A 27,168-nucleotide genomic window follows, 5' to 3' on the forward strand; every position below is an offset into this window, starting at 1 on the left:
TTTGTATACGGCAACCACATTCCCGTAACCATGCGCTGCGTTCGATACATTTAAATACCGATATAGCATGGAAATAGAAATTCCAAGAAATAAGGTTTAAATTATTGATAGGCTTGTTTCTAAAAATATATTTGCTCGTATTCAGATTCACGCAACTTTATCATAGTATTTGAATAAAGTGTTGAACACTCGAAATGGGGTGGCAATAACTAAAAAATATATATTCGAGCAGGAATTTAGTACACAAAGGCTTATTACCCATTCCATTCTTACTTTGCGGGGGTTTTTAAATTGTATATTTTTTTAATACCCAGAATGATAAATATGAGTGATAAAATAAGTATCTTTTAACATAACTTGGCACAATAAAAACGACTGACACCATGTTTTTAGAAATTGATGGCCAGTTATTAAAACTGACATTGCGACAATTTCATTACGTACAGGACAGCTGAATATTCTCATCGGGCTTTTTGCTTATATAAAATATTAATTAAGCCATTTTTGTCTGACTTACGACTACCCCAAACATCACACACAACCTAAGGATCGAAGCACCACGCGCGTTTTCATACCAATGATAAATAATCCTTTCTTTCTTAAGTATCTAATCATATCACTTTGTAAAAAGGCAATTTTATAAATTTTAGAATATGAATGCAAGTTGCTTTCTAAATGATCGGATCAAAAAATGTTTGCTTAAATTATTTTCACCTCTTATCATTAATTTGTACGTGTTTGCTGTTTAAGTAATATTAAATTTCTAACAGTCCAGGCTTCCTTTTTTTTATTTTTTGGTATTTTATAAAAGATCCATCCGTAAAAAAATAATTTGAATTCTATGTTAAACTTCTAGATTATATTCTTCTTTCTGTTGTAACTTCAATCGAAAACTCTGAAGTTCTCCGAGCTTGTCTGGCGATCATGAACTGATCTCGTGTGTTATTGCTTTAGCAGCGCAAAAACTATTCTTGTGTATAAAACTATAAGGGATTTTAAAAACGTAAATATACTGATCTTAATTCGATTCCCTGGCAAAGCAATTACCACCGAAATAATATTGACGAAAAATTGACATTTCTTGATATTTACGTCCCTTTCAAAACCCTGCGCAACACGGATCACGGATACCATAAAAGTCATGGTGATGGATAGGAATAAAACTTTAGGTAGATACAAAAAATTTGCCTATCGGAATACATATTAAGATGTGCAGATTCTAGCTAAATCTAGAGAAAAATGAATTTTTATTACTGTAAGAAGCAAAAATATAGACGGACATATTTGAAACATATAAACTGTTCAAAACCCAATAAAAAAATGACACTTTGAATATTATAATGAAAACAAACTTCAACTATGAGGCGGAAGTTCTTAAAAAAATATAAAAAATCTAAGTAAAAAATAAAGTGTGGACGGATTGTAATTTTGACCATTAATTTATATATGCTTATTCTGCCGCACATCACACATTTGGCTAATTTTTGTTGAAAAAACAAACAACAAAAGGAAGCAACCCAGACTATTTTAATCAACTCCAATAAGTAGAAAAAATTCCTATAATCATTGATCATCAATGTTGTTTCCAGAAACATCATAATTGTTCCACGGCATTACCAGCAATAGTGGACGACATGGTAGATGCAAAGAGAATATTACAAATCAATATATAATTATAAATTTTGTAACAAGTAGGAGAGTTGATGCTAGTAATCTCAATATTTCAGTTTTCGTTTTTCTAAATCACTGATTTTCGGGGAAATATTATCCTGTTATACTCAGACTAGAGCAAACAAGATTGCTTTCGAAAAATCGTTACTAAGCGGGGCAAGTTTGTAACGCGTAGCAGGTTTTTATTATAAAAGGAAAGAGCTTCGCGGTTACGTGTGGTAAAGGGACGCATTGTTTTTCTATCGTGCTCCTGCGGACCACTATGGAACTTTCGGAAAATCGATGTAATTTAATTGTACATGCACCCTGTATAAAATGTCCTTCACATCTCATCGAACTTCAAAGTTACAGCAAACATCGGTAAATATTAAAATTAGCACAAATAATAGCGTTGTCGAAGGATATTTTTTCAAATATCTCGCGCCCTATATAATTGACGAAATCTGAAACTCTCTCTCGACACGCTTTACGATACTGTTCAAATAAAATTATCCCATTTTTAACAGTTTTTCATTTATCGCCAATAATTTACTCACAAAAACGGAAATTTTTAGATTATTTTAGATTTTTTTCCCATAAACGACACACCCTGTATATGATACAATCATTGTTCCAAGTAGAGGTTATAGGCCTGGATTTTCCACGCGTCCTGGTTCAAGAACTTTTTGAAAAAAGTAAATGATTTTCGAGAAAATAAATTTTTTCTGAAACCATGCGTCTGGACAGTCCCCGAAATAACGATTTCGATATGGATTTTTTCAAATATCTCGAGCAGCGTATGTGATAGACGAAAACTGCAAATACACAAATTGTAGGTCTTAATGCGGCCTATGACAACGTTCGAACCAATTAGCTATATTTTTTACGATTTTTGATTTGCCGCTAATAATTTACTCCGTAAAAAATCAATTTTCTTGTCTTTTAGATTTTTGCCTATAATTTGAAAACGAAAACCCTGTATATAATCGAAAAAATGCCCGAAATAAATGTTATTGCACTGGATCTTCTGCATCTGCTGATTAAAGTATTTTTCCAATCGGATGAAAGATTATGGAGGAAAACATATTTTTCTGGAAGCTAAAATTACCTAAATTTGAAGTGGATACCTGCAAATTTAGGACACCTAACACATTTTTCATTTAGCACGGAATATCGGGAACATCCTGTACAATAGGTGAAAACCTTAAATATAAAAGTTTTTACTGTCTATGCGAGCTACATCGCAATATAAAAGAAAGTGAGATCTGAATCATAGTCTTTCAGTTATTTTATTATTTTCAATAATAGGGGGACCCATTTTCCAGTTTTTTTGAATTTGCAGCGCACCCTGTATATTTTTGAAAAATTGTCAAGAATGAAAGTTTATAGAGCCGCATATTCTGCGTCTTCTGGTGAACAGTTTTTGAACAATGATGTTTTTTGTAGATCCTTGAACACGCGATTTTTTAGAATACTTCCCGACCCACAGACCCCCCCAGTTTCAATAGGTTCCCTCACGCGGCAGAGCAAAGTGTTTCATAGCAAGGTCCAAAAAACAGTCGAAAATGGCGCAAAAAAGATGGATTCCGGCATCGGATCAGGACCATTTCTTATGAGCTTATGTGCCTCGTGGAGGGTTAAAAAGGAGGGAAACTTCAATTTTGTAGCTCCAATGGTTTCTAAAGTTATTGAGGAAAAACCAAAAGACGAGAACAGATAAAAAAAAAATTTTTTTTTCGACTGTGATCATTTCTGTACCAACGGCGATCCCATAGGACTGTTGCCGAGATATAAAATTTTTATACGAGCACAGATACTTTCGAAAAATTCGATTTCATCGATATTCATCATCAAAAATAAAGGTTTTTGGCTCGGATCTTCCGCATCGTTTGGTTAAAGAATTTTTTCGATCGCATATACCGTTTTAGAGAAATTATTTTTTTCTCGATACCCTGCAAGTGCAGTTTTTAAATTTTTAAAAATACTTCCCGACCCCCCAGCCGGCCCCCAGTTTCAATAGGCTTCGTTACGGAGCTAAACTCTATATATGTGTCAAATTTCAAGTGGATGGCTCCAAATTTCGGACACTTATCGTGTTTCAAAGCGAAGTCCAAAAAACAGATGAAAATCGAAAAAAAAGGTGGACGCCTTGGTTTGATCAAACCCATTTTTTACTGGTTTGTGTACCTCATGCACCCCAGGAATCCCGCCACACCGTCAACGGAGGGCTCCATAGGGAGCACACCGGAAACGGCAGGCGGGAAGCGGAAAAGGAAGATGGGAGAGACCACCCAGGTTGAGGCACCTGCCGGGGGTCGGCGGCCGACACGCGGCCCGGCGAAAGCTGGGGGGACTCTGAGAGGGGGGCTCGGTCCTATGCGCAAGCGGCGGCGAGCGGGCCTGAACTGGTGGTGGGCCTCAGAGGACAGGAAACTGACCTGTCTTCAGAGGATCTACTGCGGTTCATAGGGTTTCTTAACCTCCGCGTAAGCATGTATATCATGGGTGGGGGGGGGGGCAAAACAACCCTTCCAGGATACGCTCGGTTAGGCTGTGAAGGAGCCACATCCTGATGGAGATGATGGATGAAGAAACCAGGGAGTGGGTGCGCAGGGAGCTGATCCACGTCAGGCTCTAGGGGCTCGCAAACCTGGTGGAGGTCGATCCGGAAAGATTGAGACTTAGAGGGACGGCGATCTGGATTCAGGGCTTGGGAGATGGTGTCTCGAACGAGGCACTAGTTCGCTGCCTGGCAGCTCAGAATGTCGTAGATTGCGGTGCCTGGAGGGTCTGGCAGAGGACGGAGGACGCAAGGGGCACAAGGTTGGTGGTGGGCGTAGACGAGAAATCGGCAAGCGCCATCACGGCTAAGGGCTCACTTCTCTTCTGCCTGGCGACTCAGGTTAAAGTGAACCTGGCGGCGCAGACGCCGCAGGGGGATGAGGTGACCGCGGGGGGCTCACACGAAGAGGGCTCGTCCATGGAGGTTGAGGGGCCTGTCGGAGAGGCAGCGCTCACAGCTTCTGTGGAGGAGACCTCCGGAGGGCCCTCCGAGGAAGGGAGAACCGGCGAGGAATCTCGAATGGAGGTTGAACGGGGGATCCCATCAGGGTCCACCAGTCAGGAAGCGGAAGCGGAGGGAGGTGCTACCTCTGGCTCGGATTCGTGACCCTCAGGTGGTATTCCCGTAACAACATCTTCATGGGGATATTACAAATTAACCTGCAACACAGCAGGGCTGCAACGGCCCACTTATGCAGGAAATTTTCGGAGGGCGTTACATCCATTGTACTGATCCAAGAGCCCTGGATTGTAAAATCAAGGGTTGGGGGCTTAACTCTGGGAGGGTCGACGCTGCATAGTGTTGACTCCTTAGAGGGCGGTCCCAGGGCCTGTATACTAACCATGGGGCTGGAGGCCTTTTTTCTAAAGGACAAGGCGTCCAGGGACCTGGTTCCAATTCTGGTCAGATCCCCCACTCGAGACGGCGTGAGGGAGGTAATAGTCGCCTCTGCGTACTTTCCAGGCGACCACAGCTGTCCTCCGCAGGAGATCAGTGACTTGGTCTCCTACTGTGTCCTACTGTGAGGAGACGAATCTTCCTCTTTTGATTGGCTGCGACAGCAATGCTCACCACGTTTTGTGGGGCAACGCGGCGACTAATAGAAGGGGGGAGACCTCGTGGAGTTCATGGCCTCAGCAGGGCTGCAGGTAGCCAACAGAGGGGTAGAAACCACGTTTTTCACGACGGATCGGAGCTCGATTATAGACTTAACACTTTGTACCAGGGCTCTGCTCCCGGAAATAACTGTCTGTGGGGAGGACTCTATGTCGGACCATAGACACATCACCTTTGGGTTGGAAATGGGTGTTCTGGAACCCTTAGATTTAGGAACCCCCGGGCAACAAACTGGGAACTCTATAGGGAGGAGCTCGCTTGGCGCCTAGGGGGTTTACCAAGAAAACACCGGATGTTGGAGGAGATTGACGAGGCCGCCGACCGCGTCAGCTCCGCTATGATACGGGCTTTCGAGAAGAACTGCCCTGAGACAGAGGAGCATAGGACGGGAAGGACTCCTTGGTGGAGCTCTTCCCTGGAGCGTCTCAGGAGGAGAGTGCGGAGGCTGTTCAATACAGCGAGGAGCAGTAGCCAAGGTGCGGACTGGGATCTCTATAGGGAGGTCCGCAGACAGTACAAAAAAGAACTACGGGCATCACAGAGAAAGGCCTGGAGGGGCTACTGCGACGGAGTAATGAATACCCCGGACGCGACTAGGCTCCTTAGGGTACTCAGAAGTGACCCTGCGGGAAGACTGGAAGTTGTCTGCAGGACCGGCGGTGGCTACAGAGCGGGACCAGCGGACACACTACAACAGTTGCTGACCACGCACTTCCCAGGGTCCCCTAATCCGGACACAGGGGGGAAGGCGGAAGGCAAGGAGGGTGGTTACCCATAGTAGGCTGAGGTAAGCTATTGACAGCTTTGGCCCCTTCAAGTCGGCGGGCGGGGATCCTGACCACCCGCTGTTGGACCTGTTGCGAAGGGATAGGTGCCCGAGCTGTGGCGACACAGCAGGGTAGTGTTCATCCCCAAGGTAGGGAGAGTCACTACACGGACCCGAAGTCGTACCGGCCTGTTTGCCTCGCCAGCTTCATTATGAAGACTCTGGAGAGACTGGTGGACCGGTATCTGAGGAACTGGGTGGAGCTGGAGGCCCCTTTAGAGCCAGCTCAGCATGCGTACCGAAGTGGCGGGCCACCTTCCAGGAACATATAAGATCAAGGACCAGGTCAGCCTTTGGAGCTCTGTGGGCGTGCCGCAGAGCGGTAGGGGGCACTTGGGGCCTGGGACCGAAGATCATGCGGTGGACCTACGGTACCATGGTGGTGTCTATGCTCACGCATGGGGCAGTGGTATGGTGGCCGGGAACCAAAAGAGCGGGACCAAGGCTAGTTCTTGACAAACTGCAGAGATTGGCTTGCCTCTGCATAACGGGCGCCATGAGAACGGCGCCCACGAGGGCCCTAGAGGCTCTGGTGGGGTTGCCCTCTCTGGCGGATCGGGTGCAGATGGAGGCAGCCAGGACGGCTGTGAAGCTGGCGAGTTGCGGGCTCTGGAGGGAGACCCTTCAATCAGGGTCCGTACGACATTTTAGAGGGCTAGGGCGGGGATCGCGGGGTCATGGGCATGCCGAGTGACGTCATGATCCCCGAGATGACCTTCTTTGACAAATGGACCTTTCTCTTCCCATCAAGGGAAGAGTGGAGAGAGGGCAGAGTCGGCTCTTGGGATGGACTTGTCTGGTTCAAATGGGAGATTTGGCCGGAGCTGGAACGTACTGCGAGACAACGGGATCGAGCTTGTCGGTTCCTCTGGGTCAGTACTGCACTGTGTTTCACTCGGAAATTTTCACTTTATTGATGGCGGCCAGAGAGGTGCTTCGGTTCAACCACGGAAGCAGGAGGGTCTTCTTCTGCTCGGATAGTAGGGCCTATGGAGCTGAAGTCAGTGCGTACGCGCTCCTTGTTGATAAATGAGTGCAAAGGGGTACTGAAGAGACTGACTGAGGAGAGGAAGTCACGTTGGTCTGGATCCCGGGTCACACCGGTATCCGGGGCAATGAGGCAGCGGACGCCTTAGCCAGGGACGGCTCCTCGCATAGGCATATAGGGGCCTGAGCCCCGCTTGGGGATCGCACCGTGCGTGAGGCGGGTAGCTCTCGAAGCCTTGGCGAGAGACCGGTTCGCGGTGGGCTGGAGAGTTGCTCCGGGAATGAGGTAGGCAGGAAGCTGCTTAGACTGACCAGAAGGGAGTGTAAAGCACTAACACGGGGCCTATACAGGACATTGCAGGCTTAGGAGGCATCTTGCTTGCTAGGCATTGGAGACGACCCGGAGTGCAGGTGGTGCATGGAAGGGGAGGAGACCCCGTATCATCTGCTCACACAGTGCCCTGCTTTGACATGGGCAAGATTGGGAGTCTTCGGAACGGTCCTGATCGATCCGGACTCAGTGCACGGTATTGGGCTAAAGGAGTTGCTGACCTTCTATAGGAGGGGCTGCATTCTGGACGCCCTCTAGAGCGGGCTGGGGGTACAACGGGCCCATCTGGTGGCCTAAGTGCTTGGACACCCGCGAGGGCGTCCCCCTTTAATACCAATACCAATACCTCATGCACGGCTTAAAAGGAGCCAAATTTGAAGGTCGTGCTGCAAACCGTTCAAAAGATATAGCCAATTAATGCCAGGTTTACAGAGAAACGGAGAACAGAAAAAAAGTTTTTTTTTCGACGCTGACATTTTTGTACCAATGGCGGTCCCCTAGGACCTATCGTTGCCGAGATATAAGTTTCGTTGCCAAACGCGTATACTTTCGAAAAATTTGATTTCTTAGATTTTTCGAAAGTAACAATATTGCTTTCGCAATCTCGTCGCTGCGCGAGGCGACTGCTCCACACTACGCGCTACTCAGTCCACAAGACCGCGAGCGGCTTTGTATTTCGAAAAAGCCGCTTCGCGGCTTCTTGTCCTAGAGGGACACATCAATCTTATAACATGCTTGTGCAGACCGCTATGGAACTTTCGCAAAATCGATGTAATCAATGTATAAAGCGTCTTGCACGTTTCGCGAAACTTCAAAGTTTCGACAAACTTTCTTAAATATCTAAATTTGTACAGGTAATTGCGATTTAATATGATACCTTTTTGATTATCTCGCGTGCCCTGCATGATAGGCGAAACCTGAAACTCTCTCTCGACACAATTAACGATACTGTTCAAAAGATAATTATTTCATCTTTAACAGTTTTTCATTTATCGCCAATAATTGATACACAGAAACGGAGATTTTAGAAAACTCTTAGATTTTGTGGCCATAATCGACACACCCTAGATATAATTCAACCAATCTTCGATATAGAGGTTCTAGCCCTGGATCTTCCACTTTTCCCGGTATATAAATTTTTTCAATAGGGTGACTGGTTTTCGAGAAAATACTTATTTTCTGAAAGCATGCAATACGTCGTAATAGTAAATCGCGTCTAGATTGAATGCGAGAAATAGCGATTTTCATACGGATTTTTTCAAATATCTCGAGCAGCGTATGTGATAGACGAAAATGGTAAATAGAGAATTTGTAGCCCTTGACGTGGCCTATAACACAGTTTAAACCAATTTTATATATTTTTTACGATATTTGTTTTATGCCTAATAATATACTCTGGAAAAGGACAATTTTCAGGGTCTCTTACATTTTTGTTCATAATTCAAAAACCCTGTTTATAATCGAAAAAATGATTGAAATGGACGTCATAGTAATGGATCTTCCGCGTCTGCTGCTTAAAGAATTTTGCCAATCGGGGTAATAGTCTTGAAGAAAATGATTTTTTTTTCTGGAAACCAACATAAACCAAAAAAAAATCTTGAATTAAAAAAAAAATACTTCGCATACTTGACGGCGCCCAGATTCAACAATTTAGTAACGCGGCCCGGAACCGTGGAACAAGAAACTCACGTGCTAAAGTGACGCTTCCCGCACGCTAGATCGGTGTATAATTAAATATTTTACAGGAGTTGAAAAACGGCATTTGAGTCACGAGTTTATTTGGCACTAGCGGATCGCAGCAGAATGATTTGATTTGTTCCATCATTACCCATTTTATTTTTTGCACTTGCTTAGAAAATTAGGTATGAAGTAAGGATTTGGCAACTATGTCGCAAGCCGAGAAGATATTGTAGAAGATTTGCATATTCTTCAGAGACACAAATGATGGTATTATGTACTGTATATTGAATAGCGGAATGTAAAATTTAAAATTTTGAAGCAATAAAACTGAATATATGCCAACGACTGATTTAAAGTATTTGCCTCTCAAAACACACTCATCTGTTAAATTAACTTTTTTGAAAACTATACAGTCTTGTTCAATATTTGTAACCCATATCTCTTTCCTCAATTTTGATTTTAGTATTAGTATCATTAGCAAATTTTGGTTTGACTAAACACTTTAAATAAAATTCCCATATTAGATTAATGCAGTTCTCAGTTGAGACCAAAAAAATTTATTAATAATTGGAAATTTATTATTAAAAATCTATTGGGCTATTGGCTAGAATTTGAAACATTAATAAACTTTGATACATATAAATAACAAAATTGACTTAAATTCTAATTCTAAACTGCTCTAAATATTCTTCTTCTATAGGGTGCAAACTAGGACCTACAATGATTAAGGAATGTAAAGGTCTGCCTAAGTCAATACCAGTCATGTCTTCCAAGGTGCAAACAATAATTTTCTGATCATCCATCCCAACTCTTGCTAGACCCACACAAAGAGACTGCGATGAAATCTCTAAAACAATAGTACATAAAAAATATAAGCCCAGCCGCAAAAAAAATTATCACTGAATAATACTACCAGGTACTTCTTTTACTCTTCGGTTTTCAATTATTTTTAATAACTGATTGGCAGCTTCTGAAACAGACATGAAACGGGGGGGCATATATTCTTTTTTCTTCTTAGTCAAACTTTCTATTGTGGGTTCCTTCACTTTAATATCTATAAATTCACATCATTACCACTCCATCAAATTAAATTTGAAAGAATTACCCAACAAACATAATGTGTGCAACTGGTTTCTGTAATTGTTAAAAATTTTGTCCACAAAACTATCAGGTTGCCATGTTTCAGTCCAAAAAGGGATTGACACTGTTTCGCCAAACATATACAGTTGCAAACCACAACAACCAACAGCATTTAATATAGAAGCATTGTGGACAACGTGTACTTTAATACCCCTATTTTTTGCGCGTAACACTAAATCTGTATGAGTGGTTGCCCCAAAGGGATCCCCAACCACTAAGAAAGCTACATTTGAACTATCAGACCCCACTAAAATTTCATCTGCGCCTTGCTCTACTAATTCTCTGTCCGCTATAATCAAGTCTTTTCCATAAAATTTTTCCTGAAATTAGAACAGCTTAAAATTAATATATGTTTAAAAACATTCCGCATACTAATGCTTCTTTTCCGCATGTTAAAATTGAAGTATAGGCCTCTAAGTATACGCGATCACACTGCTTTATTATTTCCAGTCCTTTCACGGTGACATCTTTGTAATCTCCGAGACCCAATCCAATAATATAAAACATTTTTATAACATTATTAAAGTTAATTTTAAAAAGGTTAAGTCCAACATCTGCTTCTCATCACTTGTGTTCTGCATAACACATAAAATAAAAAAAAAATTATCCATGGACTCGAGCATTCGTGTCCAACTTAATGTGAAAAGTAAAAGGAGACGAACATTCATGCCGTGTATTCTTGGTATTCGTACAAAAACCTACGGTCATTTTTTTTCCTGGATTCTGTAGGTAGGTTGATTCTTGTCCGCTCTCTACATAATCCTAGTTTTTCAACATTTAAGACTCCATTCAAAATGCGCATGCGCGAGATTTAATTCCGTTTTCAACGAATGATCTTGTATGGGGCATTTTTAGAGCAGTATTTTTTCAAAATATGTTTAGATCTCGTTAAATGTTCTTTCAAAGAGAGTTAAGTGTGTGGAAGTGGCTGTTAAGAAAGAAAATTGCACACAATGCAGGTTAGTGAGTGAAATGTAGAGGCATGCGCGGAAAATCATTACCTTCTTCAAGAAGTATATCGATTATATGTTTTACCTGTAACAATGCTTGGCCTTCTAGAAATTTCACATTACACTTTAAATATTATCGTAAGTTGTTGCTCTTGCGTCATCAAAGGTACATATAAACATTGAGACTGCTAGTAAAATTGGCACATTTATTTAAGTTTAGCAGCCCCACCATCAGATTCGTGTATAATTTTTTTGCTTAATTTTAGCGAAATCTATGACATGATAAATCAGCAAATCGTCACTTCAATTCTTCATTACGTGGGATTCAATTAAGTGTTTTGTTAATTCCGCCTTTGACTAGTAAGAAGGGAGTACCCGATGGTGGTACTTTAGGTTACTTCTGGTTGCGATTTTTACATCTAGGTTTACGTCATTATAGTTTTGAGGTTATCTTTGTGCCGATGACACCCAACTGTACTTTTCTTTTTCTATGAAATGCCTTAACGAAGAAAGCAACAGTAATAATTCTGTACTTCATACTAATAAATCCTCAGTGGTGATATTCGGAAATGACAACCGAGTTGATAATATTAAAAACTACGTAAACTTCTCTATAAAAAATTCTTGGAGTAGTTGCTAGGTACTTTATATTCTCGGATAAAATTTAGACAGTACGTTATAAGCAAGGTAAAGATTGCATACAGTAACCTAAAATTAATTTATGAAAATTGTCACTCAGAATACTAAAAAGCTTATTTCAGTACCATATTAACCATAAGAAAATATAGTGACCCCTCTACAGTAAAAAGTGATGCGCGGCAGGTGGCTGTTATATTTCTGTAGAGAAGTTGTGGATTTTTTGCGCATGCGTCACCCCATATAGCTATGAGCAAAGAGTATAAGATAGAGGGGAAGGTCGTGTAGACTGTTACGAATGCCATCGATTATTTGTGTCCAAGTACTAAAGTACTGTCATGGCGCATTCAAGTAATGCGCCACACTGAGAATACTACACTGAGCTTGTAACGGATAACACTTTATTTATATTTTAATTAAAAAAAAAATTAAAACTATTTCGACATAATTTTTTTTTCACATTTCACCTTTCAAACTTTAAATTGAATTGAACCGTACGTCCCGCGCGTTTTCTGTTTTCATGACTGGACACAATCACTAGCGGCGTTGAAACTCAACTACGCTTTTTAACATTGCCACTAAAGGGAGCCTTTCCCTCTACCTTATTTATACTCTTTGGCTATGAGATAATATAGTCTCCTTTCTACGGTAAAAAGTGATGCGCCGAAGGTGATATTTTCGTAGGGAAGGTGTGGATCTTATGCGCATGCGTCGTCGCCAACTAACTGAGTTGCCACATTGCCGTAGTTTTTCTGAAAAAATTGACTAATTTTCATAAGATCGCAAAATCAGTCTCTGAAATCCAAATATAATTGGCAACGTTGAGCTTGGAATTGCTATGGTCAGAGAATGCTAACAGTCTGTGACATTGTTGTTTACATTTTTGGTAGTTATGATTCTCTCCGTCCCTTTTTCGTGTTTTTGCGAAAAACTTGTTGTGTTTGTGGTCAAAATTCTAAGGAAAAGAATGTGCCTATATACGGGTAAGTGTTGCATTATGTACAAGTTAATTAAAAAGATTTAAAAGTGGTTTTTAGAGGACTCCCACTCACAAACTTGTATAATTGGTGCTTTCAATTCTTACTTGCTCCTTCACGAAATTTCAACAAGTGTGGCAAATATGAGGACCTAATAGGATCTCAGACAAACGAGTGATTCAACAAACTACAAGGTACACTTAAATAGCTACATAGGAAAGATGTTTGGGTAATATGTTTTAGTGTACAAGAATTACAGGAAATGTAAGAAAACAATTCAGCTGCAACTTTTACTAGAACAATCACAAGAAATACTTCTTGATAGTTACAAATCCTTGTAAAGTGTTCGTTTGTCATCATCACATTGCATTTCAGTTGGTCAAGAATTACAGAAATTATTACCGCAGAAAGTAGGGAATTACCAGAATCAGTTCAGCTGCAACAGAAAGAACTTAAACTATAAATCTGCAGGATTTTTTTGGGAAGTCTGAAGGCATTACAGGAAATCTTTGAGAATTACCAGGAATTCTAGGCAACTGTTCAAAATTTTGGGGTACTTCATTTGTAGGTCAACTTCCTCCTGAGGGAGGTAAGTGAATACTGCAGTATGTACATACACAATTTAACACTGATTAAATAGAACCGCTTCTATCAATAAATACTGATTTTGTACATCTGCTTGTTAGATTCGGGACAACTTGAGTAGGAAAAATATTATATGCACAACTTGGAAGGAAGAGATTGATGAGTCTCCGACTATTTTCCCAACCCTTGCTTACCTTGAGAGTAAACTATCTCCTTGTTTCGCAAGTACCGCCTACCTCCCTTGTGTGAATAAATATTTAGCACAAGTTTTTGGACAAGTTATGGGACTGATCCATGTACTGTATCCCATTTTTTTGTAGACTTGCATATATGTCTGTTTCTTAGTTTTGATATAATAATCACTTATCCAGGTAGTGTCATTCAATTTATATTTTATTTTTTAGTTTACCAAAAGATGAAATTGGAGCTTCTAGAGAGGCTGGTAGCCTTAGAAATCATTCATATGTGGGGTTGACATCACTCCTTTAAGCTATAGAAGAGATGGTAAAGTCCTGATAAAGTAGGTAGATATTGTGATCAGGTATAAATCGGGTTACTTGTTTTCTGGTTATTTATCAAATAATTTCACATTCCTCAAAAATATAAAATATTATTTTATTATATATAAGAGAAATTTTTGTTGATAGGGAGGCGTTTTTAAGCTTTATTTCCAACAAGTCAAAATAATAATTTCCTTCCTAGGTAGAACTACAGCAGACACCAGCAGATCTTTAATCTTCAGTGGTAGTGCAACATTACAAGTTATAGAGAAGCCTGGCACAGAATAACCAGCGGTCATCTGTTTTTAAAAAGAACTTAAGGCACAGCAATATATTGACAAGTGCTTCTGATGTAAATTTTCTTTCGAATTTTCAGTGAATGAAATTTTTGCTGTAGTTATTCTACTAATAATTAACAGTGTTTTATTACATTATAAATGAAATTTTTTTTTATTGGTTTCATCTTCTTTTTTGCAATTTTTAAAGGTGGTGATCCTCTCAAAGGAAGTAATCTAAAAGTTCCTTGAAAAATAAAAATTAAATAATATGCTATTAAAAAATGCAGCATATTTTTTAATGCAATTCCTTATTGTGTTTATAAGCAACAATATATTTTTGTTCTTTTCAATAAAAGCCTTATTTAATAATTCATTTATTTATTTATACTAACCAAATCAAGTTAATTTAATTGATTTTGAGACAATAAACTACACTTTTTAGAGTTTGGTAGGTAATATTAATTCTGTTACATTTAGGGCTAATTGTTTATTGACTTGTTTTATACTAGTTTTTAATTTTCTGGGTTACATTTTCCAATACCTAGTTTTTAAAGAAATTGTCCATTGGTACTTTTCATAATTATATATTTCGGAGGCGAAACTTTCTTTAATTACTAGACTTGCGATGAGCGTTCTATCTATATGAGGTGCCTGTTGAACATTTTTTCCACTTACATGTTTCTTGTGCGATATCTAGTACCTTAAAGTTATATTTACACTTTTAGAGTCATATTTCGTGAATTTTGACTTTATTTCCATCTTTAATAGAGGTTAAAACAATAAGTTTATAAAAACAAACTGTTTGCGCCGATTTAACGGGCACAAATTCGGGAAAAATTAGCTGCTATCGTGTTTATAGCGCTTAAAGAACCAAAATGATAAAATACTTGCAGAAGGACGCCGATCCGTGTGCTGTAATTCTACATAATAGTAACTGTGGACTTATCGCTAATTTTTTTTAACAACACTTTCTACACCTTAATACCTTTTGTGCCTGAAAATTTAATGGGATTTCGACATATTTTGTGAAAATACTGCCGTCGTAAAAATGCAGCATCCAAACATTGACGACCCGCTATCCGCCATATTGGTTGTTGGAAGCCGCAAGGCCTTATGGGTTGAATGTCAGAAATTCAATTAACGCCGCCATTGATTGAACAGACCTCCAATTTTTTTTACATAGTTGCTTCACGAGTTCCTTTACTATTAGAATGGGGAGAGCCTCTGCATGTCCAGTATTAATCATTGTATAACAGCGTATTCGCGGCTTGTCTAGATAATATATAGAAAAATATCATATTCAAAAAGTTAAAAACTCCTGTCTTAGCAGCAGCTGTTCACGTGCTGCTCCATGTAAAATCATGCAATGTGCGACACACACAATTTGAATCTTCGTGGATAGGTTCTTCTTAGTGGGCCACAACAAATTGCTATTATTAAATTATCAGAATTTTGTTCATGTTAATATACCTTTGCTTGCGGTTAAATGGTGCGTTTATTGTTTGTGAAATAAAATGCGCACTATATTTGGTTCAATATATTAAAACATAAAAATATAAAACAATAAATGAGGTAATATGTATAATATACCAATTTATTTTTAACACTAACATATTACATGGTATCACATGTTTATTTGCACACATCCAAGTGTTGTACGTAAAATTTATTATTGACGTAACGTCGATGTGGGACGACAAATATTTTTAGGTATATAGTATTCTCTAACCAACTAATTGTAATGACCTTTCTCAAAGACTATAAACCCGTTTTGATGTCTGAGGGACAACTGCGAAAGGCGCCGTTTGGCGAAATTTTCTCCAAAATATTTGAAGTCGTTGTTTTCATACTCATTTTGTACAAATTAAGAAGTTACACGAAGACATTTGATTCGATATTTACCAAAATAGTTAAAATGTTTCTGTGTACATATATATTATCCTTTTAGAACAAAGACACAGCTATTTCTTTTCAAGATCCGTGATTTTATTTATAATAATATGATTGCCATTATGTTTATTCGTAGAATTTTCTTGCTACCAGTTCTTTTTATGTTTTGGAATATATTTGAGAAAATTCAACAACATTAACAACAGTAATATTTGTGCCCTCGTTATGTAAGTATATTTTAATAAAACCATCGTCGAAATTCGCATTTAAAACTTTGCCGGAAGAAACTAGTTATGATGAACAGAGTCAGATACCATACTTGTCTAGGAAGAACTTTCAAAAGTATATAAGCACTTTTAATTTTTTATTTCTTCAGCAGTTAACAAAGTCGCGAACTACAGATAAGTTCAGTGATAAATGCAGTCATTGCACATTTTGAAAGTAAATGTTTTAAGCTGTCGTTGGCGGCTTGAAACATTTCGATGCTACCGAACTTGCTTTAGACCTTGAAGTTCGGAGATTCGCGATCAGCCGGAGCTATTTAACGAGTGAATAACCATTAAACAGATATCTGACACTGCTATTAAAGGGTGAGAAATCATATTAACGATTAATGTTGCGAAAGTTGAAAAAGTTGTGATTTCGCTAAAAAGATGTCATGGCAAGAATTTTTATTAGTAGAGCGCCCAACAAGAGGGCTAGTTTAAAAGGATACATAATAATTTATGGCATATACTAAGGTTTCCGTTGCCTGCGCCGTTTAAGAAGCGCTGATAGGACGGTTTGTTAAAAAGTAGTCAAAATTTTTCTGTTTTTTTTAGGTTTGTAATACTGGCTTGCTACTTCTCAAGTCGGACCCGGCAACGGATGACTAGAACTCGCCTCAGCTGATTCAACGAAGACGAAAGTCGAAAAATTGTAGCGTTTTACATTCGGTATCACAAAATTTTCTTTTTGTAGTTCTCTTAAAGCCAGCCAGGCAAAATTTACTCGCTTATATACTTATAACTTTTTCTCATTAAAAAAAAAACAGGTGTAGTAATGTACATTATTACATTACAAACATATACAACTAATTGCTATTAGAATTATTTCCTCTTATTTACATTATGTACAATGCAATGTTACATAATTGTTTAAGTATTTACAGTTGTCGACCCTTCTTCCGCTAAGGCGAGAAGGCGCCTTAGTTATACTAATTATTTTTACAAAATATAAACCATTCTTTGCGGATTTCTTTGAGCCTCACAGCATAGACGGAAAGAATTATTCGAACTGTGCTGCATGTCGTAAATTTAGACGGATTTACTTGGAGTTAAAATAGACTATTGCAACGATATAATAAAGATATGATGAAAAAGTACGCTGCCAAACATTAAATGATAATTTTTTGGTGACTGTATTCATGTTACTTCTATTTAAATTTACGTTTTTCCATGAAAAGGTGTGGTTTTAGAAATGGGTTTTTAGTTTCCGTTTTTTATATTTTCTTTTGACAATTAACTCAGATGCTAAAAAAGACATCGTCAACTGGCATTTTTAGCTGCCTAATATGAAAAAAAAACATAAAAAGTCAATGGCGCAATTTATTATTGTCGACAAAACATCGTATCGAGTTTAGTAATGTACTTGAGTACTGTACCGGCTGGCGAAAACAAAAGGGACACTTCATCTATTTTGACTGTTAAAGTTATTTTGATCATAAAAGATAATAGAACCGATAGGCCGGGTAGCGCGTGTCCCATTTTTTGCACATTTGCGAAAACCACATCTTTCTAGCTTCGAAAACAAGTGAGATATCCCCCGAAAGTATCAAAAACGGGACACCCCGTACTTGTTGGCGCGAAGTACCATGTGTTCCGTTTCCTCTTAAACTTTACAACAATTTGGATTGTTTAAATTGAACACGCGGCAGGTATGTCTAATGTAAAAATAACAGACGCGTGTTTAATGAAAAAAGTTCCTGAAAAACACTACCAATCATGTCCACTGTGATCGTCATCAAGTTCGAAATTTTTAAAAATGTCACTGTGATACCTACCAAATGTAAAATTTTGTGAAAAAATAGTCTTAGAAAGTGGAAAAGATATCAAATTTTTTAGTTGCCGGATTGAAATTTTATTTACCATCCAATATAAAAATTATACTTCTTAAACAACTACGGTATCGGACAAAATTAAAGCAACTACTACAATAATCTGATTTGGCCATCACAATCTTAATTGCAACCCAATCCATAAAACGCACAAAAAAAGGTAAGGTAAGCAACGGTAAAATTTTATTTTCATTAATTTCACCTAACCAATCAAGAACTAAAAGGTTTTGTTTCTAATCAAATTTTCGAAAAGTTGCGTTAATTTAGTCGTTCCAACAGTGTCGTTTATCCGCTTTGGGAGTTAGCGGTTTAAATCGCAAAATATTTGTTGTCAAATTTACAGGTAAACGGCAACGCTGCAATGGTGACACTACCGTAGCGCCCAAAACAATGTAAAATTTTACTTTACCTATGGCCGGTTTAGCTTTTTTTAGAGAAAAATCAAGGTACTTCAAATTTATCCGAGATATTGAAAATTTTATTTCAAATATGCATCCAATAAGGTAGATGCGACAAATAAGACAGCAGTGGATTTCCCGTTAAAATTTGACAATAGAATCCTGCAGTGCAACTTGCAGGTGGCGCATACCTTCACTAGGAGGTGAATCATACATTTACTACTGGCGATAAGATTAGATACAAATTTCAATTTTTTGTAATATTTGCAAAATAACTAAATTTTGCACGCCGGAAATAATGTCCTTGCGTTTTGTTCCTCAGGTCATATTTCTTTCGCATAGGCCTTGTGCAAGTGCGGACAATTAGGAATCACATCAGAAGCGGTAGAATTGTACCAAAAATGGGTAGAAATTCAAGAAGAAAAGGAAAGTGTAGCTTGAATTGTAAGGCTGGATGATATTGGATATCCCATCACTCCACAGATCATGCGACACCAAATCTTTAAATTTGTAGAGGCTAACAAAATAGCGCAGAATATGAATATCGCGAGTCGGGCTGCAGATTGACATGCACCCCCAGCAAACAATCTTATCACTGAAAGGAACGAAACTCTTACATCTAGTTTCTCCTCGGCACGCTGAGAATGCCAGTGTTGTGGGATACGTTTCAGCTACTGGAAATTCAATTCCTCTAATGATCCTCTTCAAAGGCAAAGGCATGAAACCAGAATTTGAAGATAACTTACCAGCTGGGCCATTGGTCAAAAGCCCCGAAAACAACTACAAGCTTTTCGTATTGTCTATTTGCCATTTATCAAAATTCAAAATAGCTGGGCGAATTCTTTTGGTCTTTGACGAAGCTGCGTCGCATTTGGACTACACCAACGTAGAAAAAGCAGATAAGCATAAGAGTTGTTATGCCTTCCCAGCAATATAACTCACAAACTCCAACCGTTGGACAAGTCAGTCTACAAATCTTTTGAATCCCATTGGGATCAAGAAGTGTTGCGCTTTTGAAGAAATTATCCAGACAGAAGAATAACCAAATCAATGTTCAACTTAATATTTACCAAGGTTTGGTCTAGATGTAGTACCAACGAAAATAATGTGAATTATCGTCCTAACATCGAACCTGGAGTGAAAGGCATGGAGTCACTTGACGCAAAATGTAGCAGTGAAGATAAATTCCCTCCTAAAATGACCCCTTAAACACTAATTTTCAAGAAATGATGCCATAGCAAAACAAAAGTTGGAAGCGCGTGCTGCTGGCGTTTATGTATCCCAGAAAACTGCAGAAAAATATGCTGAATTTACAGCAAAAGGAAAAAAAATTTCGTCCAAAATTGTAAAAAGCACTCAAAAAGCTTTATGTTCAAAGGAATGAGCAAGTGATCAATGTTTGGGCTATACCGCCTCACCCGGAAAAAATAATAGACATTATTATATCCAAGCATAGAAAATAAGGGATGTTTGCATTGCTAGATGACATACTATGCGTTTTATACCTGATGCAAGTTTTTGCATACCAAACACTGTGTTTTGATTAAAAAGAGTATACTTTATATTATGAAAATTATCGTTCCTTAACCGGGTCTTATTTGTCGCACTTGAAAGTATCAAAAGTCAGCACGCCGTGTAAAATAATTGCGTGGCGGGGAGAACAGTCAACAATCGTTAAAAAAAAAACTCCAAAAGCCCATTATCTATGCTGCGCTTGTACAGTTTGAGCGATCGAAATCGACTTAAAAGTTACGTACTATAAGTACCTAGTCCAGTCGCTTTCGATAACCACCCGAGAGTCAATGTCTTTTACTTAAATTGAATCACAACCTGAAGTAAAACTATGTCAATTGTTTCCCGGTTTAATGCTACGTGCCGCCAACTAGCACATGCATAAACCCGTCCCATTCGTTGATCGGATCTGTCCGCGACTCTTTCCAGTCTTGGTCGCCATTACTTAAACCCAGCTCGGCATACAGTTCGTTATTGTTCAGCGATTCCAGATCGGTCTGTGACGTCAAACTCAACACAGAACTCCAGTTGATCGGCTTCGTCATTTCGTCATCACCTAGTCCCGAGTCTGTGTCGGTCGTCGTCGTCGAAGGGAACGGCGTAGCCCTGCCCGAAAAGTTACCCACCTCCCGAAGGCTTTGTTCGTAACTAGGCTCCGTCACCGGGTTCGGTCTGGCCGGTTGGTTTATCTCCGGTAACGGTGAGTAGGTCGACTCCGACGGTTCCGCTTCCATCTCGCGTTCTAGCCGTCGCAGCGTGTTGCAAATGAGTACCGACCTGCGCAGCGACGGATCGGAACACTGTCTGTATCTGGCCAACTTGCACATAGAGAGGTTGAGCACGGCCAATCGTCTCTGCCGATAACACGGCACGTGACACCACCTGGTTCGGCCGTCGCAACACCGCGTCTTCATCTGCGGCGATGCGCCAAGCTCAAGGTAAGACTTGCCGTTTTCTTCGCAGCGGATCGTTTGCTGTTGCGGCGATTGGTAGTATTGCCAGTAGTCCATTTGGTACCTGCGAACGAAAAGACAAATTTAAATTGGTATTGGAAATTCGATCCTTTACAAAATAAAAATCAAATTTTTTTAACTTCGTACGTAATGTTAAATACAATATGTTCATTTCCATCGTCAATAATATATTGTATAGGAAAAGTCATTCCTAATACTAACCTAAAAGAAAAAACAAAAAATTATGCACGGGTTTGATACAATTTGTAAATAATTTTCTACATGATAAAAAGTTTCTTCTAAAAAAAAGGCTTTTCAAATAACTTTGACAAGCTTTGTAAAAGTAATGGTCCTACATTTCGATGAGGACTGAAATCCAATATGTGCTAGTTTCTAGTCTTTAAGTTATGTATGTATACAGAAACATAGTTCTTAGATATTATAGTGGCCCTACTACAGTAAGAATTTATGCGTAGCAGACGACATTGATATTTCCCTAGAGAAGGTAATGATTTTCCGCGCTATTTTCGTTCTAAACAGCGGCTTCCCACATACCCAACCCGCTTCCCCAGCGGTCATGATGGTTGTTGAATGCCGCAGGGTCGTTGATTAAAAACAAATTTTTAAATCTCGCGCATGGGCCTGTTCAATGGACTTTTTTAAAAGAAAATTTATAGGTGCTCTCTTTAATTTTATTAAAATATATATTTTTTTAAATAGTCTCTGCAACTATAAATTTGGTTTTCCAGCAAGATAATAGGCAATAAAAACATTTGTAGCGAGAGTTATCCGATTCAATTTTTAATTTATTTACGTTATTTTGTGCATCATGAAATCGCACAGGCGTCGGATTAGATGTGTGTTTGCGTGAAGAGAGTCATCACAGAACCAACCTCTTTTTTAAAATCAAAATCAAAAATTATTTTGGTTGACACAGCCCAATGCCCTGCTGACATCGCAGAATTGGGATCAATAAATTTATTAAAATATTCATCTATACTATTGAGCTGACAATTTTCTATAGAATTTAGCTCCCGCATACCGGGTTAATAAAAAGTACCAGATCTTAAATATCTCCAAAATGCTACGCGCAATGATATCAAATTTAGCGGTGATATTTATAATTATGGTAACCATTCACTGAAACACTTCTAAAGTTTCCTATGTTCAAGAACCTGCAAAATTTTAAGATGTTAAGAATTTTGGTAAATCTGACAACACTGAATATTCATAAATATAATAAATAATAATAAATAAACATAAACCCCCAGGTATTGAATTTTATCGTTCCAGTGGCAGTTTTGAAGATACTTTTTACTAAAGCGGTATAGTGGCGACTTCTCAATCAATCCTAGTCTATGTGCAGGATAAGTTAACTTATTGCTACATCTGGTATGAAAGTCACTGTTAAATACTGTAAGGGATAGAGTTTTAAAAAATCTTTACAGTGGCCGTACCTCGACGCATCGGCAATATTTATTTCTCTACAGCTCGTTGTTGCAATTTGATACTTTATGACATTGAGGGGAACCACCCTAAAATAGGAGACCATGTTTAACTGTACATACATACAACACTTATTATAAATATGTAGCCCAAGCACTCTTGCATCACAAACTTGTGGTACAGATTTGCGTTCGTTTCTGGACCGGACGGGTCGATGGGTTCTATGTATTTCGCGACACGAACCTTGATAACCCCGAAGAGAACACTGCTGAATATTCGTTTAGTCCAAAATAATTTACATAAATAAGGATTACGCTTTTGTCTTTTAGAAGCCTTTATGAAGAACAGAGACAAACATTTTTTTGCAAAAATATTTCCATTCCCCGGGCTCTAGAATAGTCGAAATCAGGGTTTTTTTTTTAAACAAATGCGAAAAACTTGTGATTCGATATTTTAAATGAAGGGTAGTTTGTTATATACACGTGGATCAAAATCCAACAATTGGGGAGATTTCGCGCAACAAATATTTCGGAAAAAGAATGTTTGTATTTTTTACCTTAAAAATGATAATAGAACAATAAAATATTACGATTTATTATATTGAGCAATGTTCTGTTTTGGTGTCGGAGGAGAGTAGCAGAGCGAGTGCTTAATAAACAACTGACTGAACTGAAACAGCACGAAGAGTGAAGTGTGACCTGACTGTCAGAATTGACAAACTTCAAAATTCAAACCGTGCGGTAAAATCTCCGAAAACATCCGATTCCCGCGCGCTACATCGGTGTATAATTGGGTAGAAAAAAAAAACATTTTTTTAAATTAGAACATAATTTTAGAAATATGTTAAGAATTCACAGATTTCATTCAGCTGGTGCACCAGGATTTATTACAACAGGAAAAAAATGCTAAAAAAGACATAAAACTATCGGAATAAAAATTTACAATTCCAGCGGTCAATTTCCAGTAGAAAGAGTTTGCTACTTTATTCGCTAGGAACATCGAAACTATGATTTAGAGTATATATTTAGACTATACGCGAGCTGGAAATAAGTGCTGACCTGTTATGGTAAGACTGCGTGGTGGCGGAAGCGGGATGAGCAAAGCGAAGTGGATCGGGGGGCGGTACCATCCCCGCGCACTTCTCGTCGTCGCTGAGTTCGTCTTCAAACTCGTCGTCGTCGAACTCATCTTCGCTGAGAAGGGTGGCGGCGAGGGAAGGTGTTGGAGCGCGCCACGTATCCGCCGCGGGTACCGCTACTGCCCTAAGTCTCGCTATGCAGTCATCAGTGGTAGTGATAGTGTTATTTATGGGCGGTTCATAGCGGCCGTTTTTCGCCGGCGAGGATTCAAATTCTGCGAGGGACGCCACGTCCAACTTGCGCTTGCCTGCTGCTACCGCCGTGGTGGTTGCCTGCAAACCCATCATTGCACAATTCTGGAAAAGAGAAAACGTTATACGTTACTTTTTGTTGATAGTTAATGAAATTCGATTCAAACCGCGAAAATATTTAAAAAATACAAACCCGTAAACCGGTAAACATTTAACTCTAAAATCTCTAAAATCTAATTTTGACGTAGTAATTCTCAAAGCAGATAAAGGACATGTTATAAACCCAATTGCCTATCAAAAAAAAAAATTCAAGATATTAATTCTAAAGTCTTTTCTTTATTAGAATCCGTGAAAAAATCTGTTCCCCTCACGATTCCAAAATTCCTAGGGACTCCATAAAATTCAAAAACCAGGATTACCCTGTCGACCTCTTCTTGGTTTGTTCTCCAACCTATTCTCTAGAAAAATATCTTTGATATTAAAACCCTTACACGCAAAAAATGATAGTCTTGTACTTGATTTCTTTCTCTGCATTGAACAATTAAAAACGATACTCTGGTCACTTTCGAAAGAGTCCGGTACCTCATTCTTAATTCTACTATTCCCGAAACTCTCAACATTATTCCAGATAAATAAAAATCTGAGAATCTGGAATTAAACTTTCTCATCTTAATTGAAAAATGCTTGTCTGGAACATATTTTTCTTGTAACAATTAAATTTATGAACAAATATCAGAACCAGCTATAGCTTCTGCATTATCACCAGTTATAAATATACGTAAGGAAGCTTTTAAGAAATTTATGGGAACGGTACATTGATGACACCTTTATTATTGGCCCTATGTTCAAGAATCCCTTCGATGTACAAACAATAACATACCAAAGCACACATAAACTTCCAACAATTTTTAGAAAATAATTTTTTATTTCATTAAAATATAAATTTTAGGAATTTAGAATTAGAACATAACTTTTACGAATATATCTAATAATGCAGTGTTAAAAAATAAACGAGTCAAAATAAGAAACCACAACTAACTAATAAAAATAATTAGATTATATTACACTTATTATATTATATTTATTATATTACACTTATATCTGAAATCATTGGATCTGACAAAACTAAAAAATATCTTCAATGGTTTTTTTTTATTAATATTTTTCTAGTATTGGGGTCTCGATAAAGCCTGCATCCTTTAAAAACCTCTTGCACATCCCCAGAAAGCTTTTCGATAGGAACAGGCATATATAAACTGTTGGCTGATTTATTACTTTCAATTGCTGAATTAGGCTTTGACTAAAAAAAATTAAAATGTCAAATCAATAGTTCTACGATAGAACTGTTTTTATTAGTCAACTAACAAGCGAAAAGAACTTTAATACTCAAACCGTACAAAGAAATTTCGAAATTGGAAAAATAATGGGTAGAAGTAGATTTACAATAAGATATATTATCCTGAGCTACAAAAATGAAAACAGAACTGAAAATAAGGCTCGGTCGGGGCGTCCACGAAAACTAACTAGAGAAGAGCTAAAAAAAAGCTAGTTAACGAAAATCCGCGACTATATACACCTAAAATAGCCGCGCCGCACAAAAGGAAAATTTGTATAAAAAATTGGATTAAAATTCTATACCAATAGAAAAAATCACTAGTTGGTAAAACTAATACACGAAGAAGACCATACAGCTTAATTTTGCAAAACTAAACAGCAATCATGGAATAGACTTCTGGAATAAGATAATATTCACTCATTATCAAAGGAAGTTTAACGTGTTTGGAGACGGCTTCAAAAAGTGTGGAGAAAACCAGCAGAGGTATTAAATCCTAAAAATACAATTAAGACTGTTAGGAATAGAAGTGGAGGCATAATGGTATGTGCAATTATGGTGACTTCACGTGTTGGATTTTAGTAATAATTGAAATTACACCTTGTCTGCAAACAGGTTTCTCAACTGACCAACATCAACATGGTAACCACTAAACAAAGCTTGGAATATTGAATAAACTACGAATAAGTACCTCATTAACCCCAGTCGTCCTCAAAAAACCTGCGAAAGGTGTTTCCGTCATACCAATATCAATTACAACATCAACTAAAAGACCCAGCCCTGATTTAAGATATAATTAATTTTGTTCTTTCTTCAAACCCACATTTTTCTTCATTTATGTCCCGAACTGGCCATTTACTTATGTATAGCCTGTATGACAGATGCAGAATGCATTCAAAAAATTGTATATATGCGTGCCGTGTAGAAGACCTTTGTAAATAGTTTTATGTTTCGAAATAGCTCCACAAATATAACATACTGGAGGGACAGAATTTCCCATTAACGAATTGCAAATTTTCATATCCACCTTTTTTTTATGTAAAATGTGTTCTACATGAATTTCGTGGCCCGAGGATGTGAATAATTTCGTTGGTAATAGATTTGCAAAGTGTACCACAGAATTTAAAAGAATCTCATCACTGCTATTAAAATTTTCAGTAGAAGAATTTTGTTTGTATGTCGAATTGTCTGCCACTACCATCTAAGCGCCATTTTCAGCCCTAAAGGATAAATTTCAGAATTTCATCTTGAATTTCAACCAAACGTTGACTAGTGTAATCTAATCACTTCTGCAAAGTAATTTCGGTTGTATTGAAGACGAAGTATCTCACCTCATAGTATGGGCGATAGAGATTCACATTTCTTTCAGTTGCTCCCTTCTGTATTGCAATGTATTGATGGTTTGATAATTTTAAATCAACCACCAAAGCAAGTGCCTCATCTTGTGAGTAACTAGATTTTATGATAGTATCAGATGGTTCAAGAGTCATTTTTACTTTTTAAATGTTTTGGGACCACTATGTGTTACTTAATTTATGATTTCCACAACGCTTTGCCTTGCTATGGATCTGCAACTAACCTCTGTAAGCTCTTCTGCCTTTTGATATTCTATTGAAAGATTAATTTTTCTTTTTTTTTATATAATCAAAATCAAAGTTCTCTAGCAGTAAGTATTTTTGCAACCATATAGAATATTTAATCAAAAATCTTGAAAGAAAATTTGTTGAAAATTATTTGAATTTTCGTTTTAAGGAACAAAAAACCGCTTGGATTGAAGAAACCAGAACATACCCTCTTTAGAAACGCGACCATCATTGACGTAAAGATGTGGTCGAAAAATGCTGGGTAGTATTACAGGGGAAATCATTTTTTATTAACCATTATGACGACACCGGTCACGTGTTTTACTGCTCGACAGTCATGAGTAACCGGATTTAGAATGACGCCGCTGGAAAAATCCCATTTCGGACAACGAAACGTACGAAAAAAAAA

The 27,168-nt window shown here is 38.3% G+C and overlaps 2 protein-coding genes and 1 long non-coding RNA gene across 9 annotated transcripts in view; 1 reads left to right on the forward strand and 2 right to left on the reverse strand.

Annotated features, from left to right (window-relative positions):
* Positions 1–9,689: 9,689 nt before the first annotated feature.
* Positions 9,690–11,026, reverse strand: LOC132708520 (diphthine methyl ester synthase). The gene is made up of 4 exons (XM_060680862.1): positions 10,666–11,026; positions 10,259–10,613; positions 10,067–10,207; positions 9,690–10,000 (listed from the first exon to the last, which is right to left on the reverse strand). The coding sequence occupies exons 1-4, from the start codon at positions 10,798–10,800 to the stop codon at positions 9,810–9,812; spliced, it is 822 nt and encodes a 273-aa protein (XP_060536845.1). The 5' UTR covers positions 10,801–11,026; the 3' UTR covers positions 9,690–9,809.
* A 75-nt stretch (positions 11,027–11,101) lies between these two features.
* Positions 11,102–15,649, forward strand: LOC132708525 (uncharacterized). 7 transcript variants are annotated; one of them, XR_009619982.1, is made up of 4 exons: positions 11,102–11,252; positions 12,564–12,862; positions 12,917–13,961; positions 14,144–15,649. It is a non-coding gene; the product is annotated as an uncharacterized LOC132708525 (long non-coding RNA). The 7 variants fall into 7 exon arrangements; XR_009619987.1 differs by having other exon boundaries at positions 11,103–12,862; positions 12,917–13,445; positions 13,543–13,961; XR_009619984.1 differs by having other exon boundaries at positions 11,105–12,862; positions 12,917–13,737; positions 13,846–13,961.
* Positions 15,650–15,741: 92 nt separating this feature from the next.
* The window catches only part of LOC132708514 (uncharacterized), a 45,128-nt gene continuing 33,701 nt past the window's right edge, over positions 15,742–27,168 (reverse strand). Inside the window, exons 2-3 of the mRNA XM_060680848.1 lie at positions 23,572–23,948; positions 15,742–21,131 (exon numbers count right to left, since the gene is read on the reverse strand). Coding sequence (XP_060536831.1) covers positions 20,471–21,131; positions 23,572–23,948 — 1,038 coding nt within the window. The 3' untranslated portion in view covers positions 15,742–20,470. The remainder of the gene's footprint in view (positions 21,132–23,571; positions 23,949–27,168) is intronic.

Source organism: Cylas formicarius, unplaced genomic scaffold (assembly GCF_029955315.1).
Source record: "Cylas formicarius isolate icCylForm1 unplaced genomic scaffold, icCylForm1.1 PGA_scaffold_10__41_contigs__length_53128322, whole genome shotgun sequence".
Taxonomy (NCBI): Eukaryota; Metazoa; Arthropoda; class Insecta; order Coleoptera; family Brentidae; genus Cylas; species Cylas formicarius.

Bases quoted from the DNA above. Each gene is read 5' to 3' on its own strand.
- LOC132708520 (XM_060680862.1), bottom strand. From the start codon at position 10,800: ATGTTTTATATTATTGGATTGGGTCTCGGAGATTACAAAGATGTCACC. The intron at 10,614-10,665 runs GTATGCGGAATG...TTCTAATTTCAG, and splicing joins CATGCGGAAAAGAAGCATTA to GAAAAATTTTATGGAAAAGA. The intron at 10,001-10,066 runs GTAGTATTATTC...CTATTGTTTTAG, and splicing joins AAGAGTAAAAGAAGTACCTG to AGATTTCATCGCAGTCTCTT.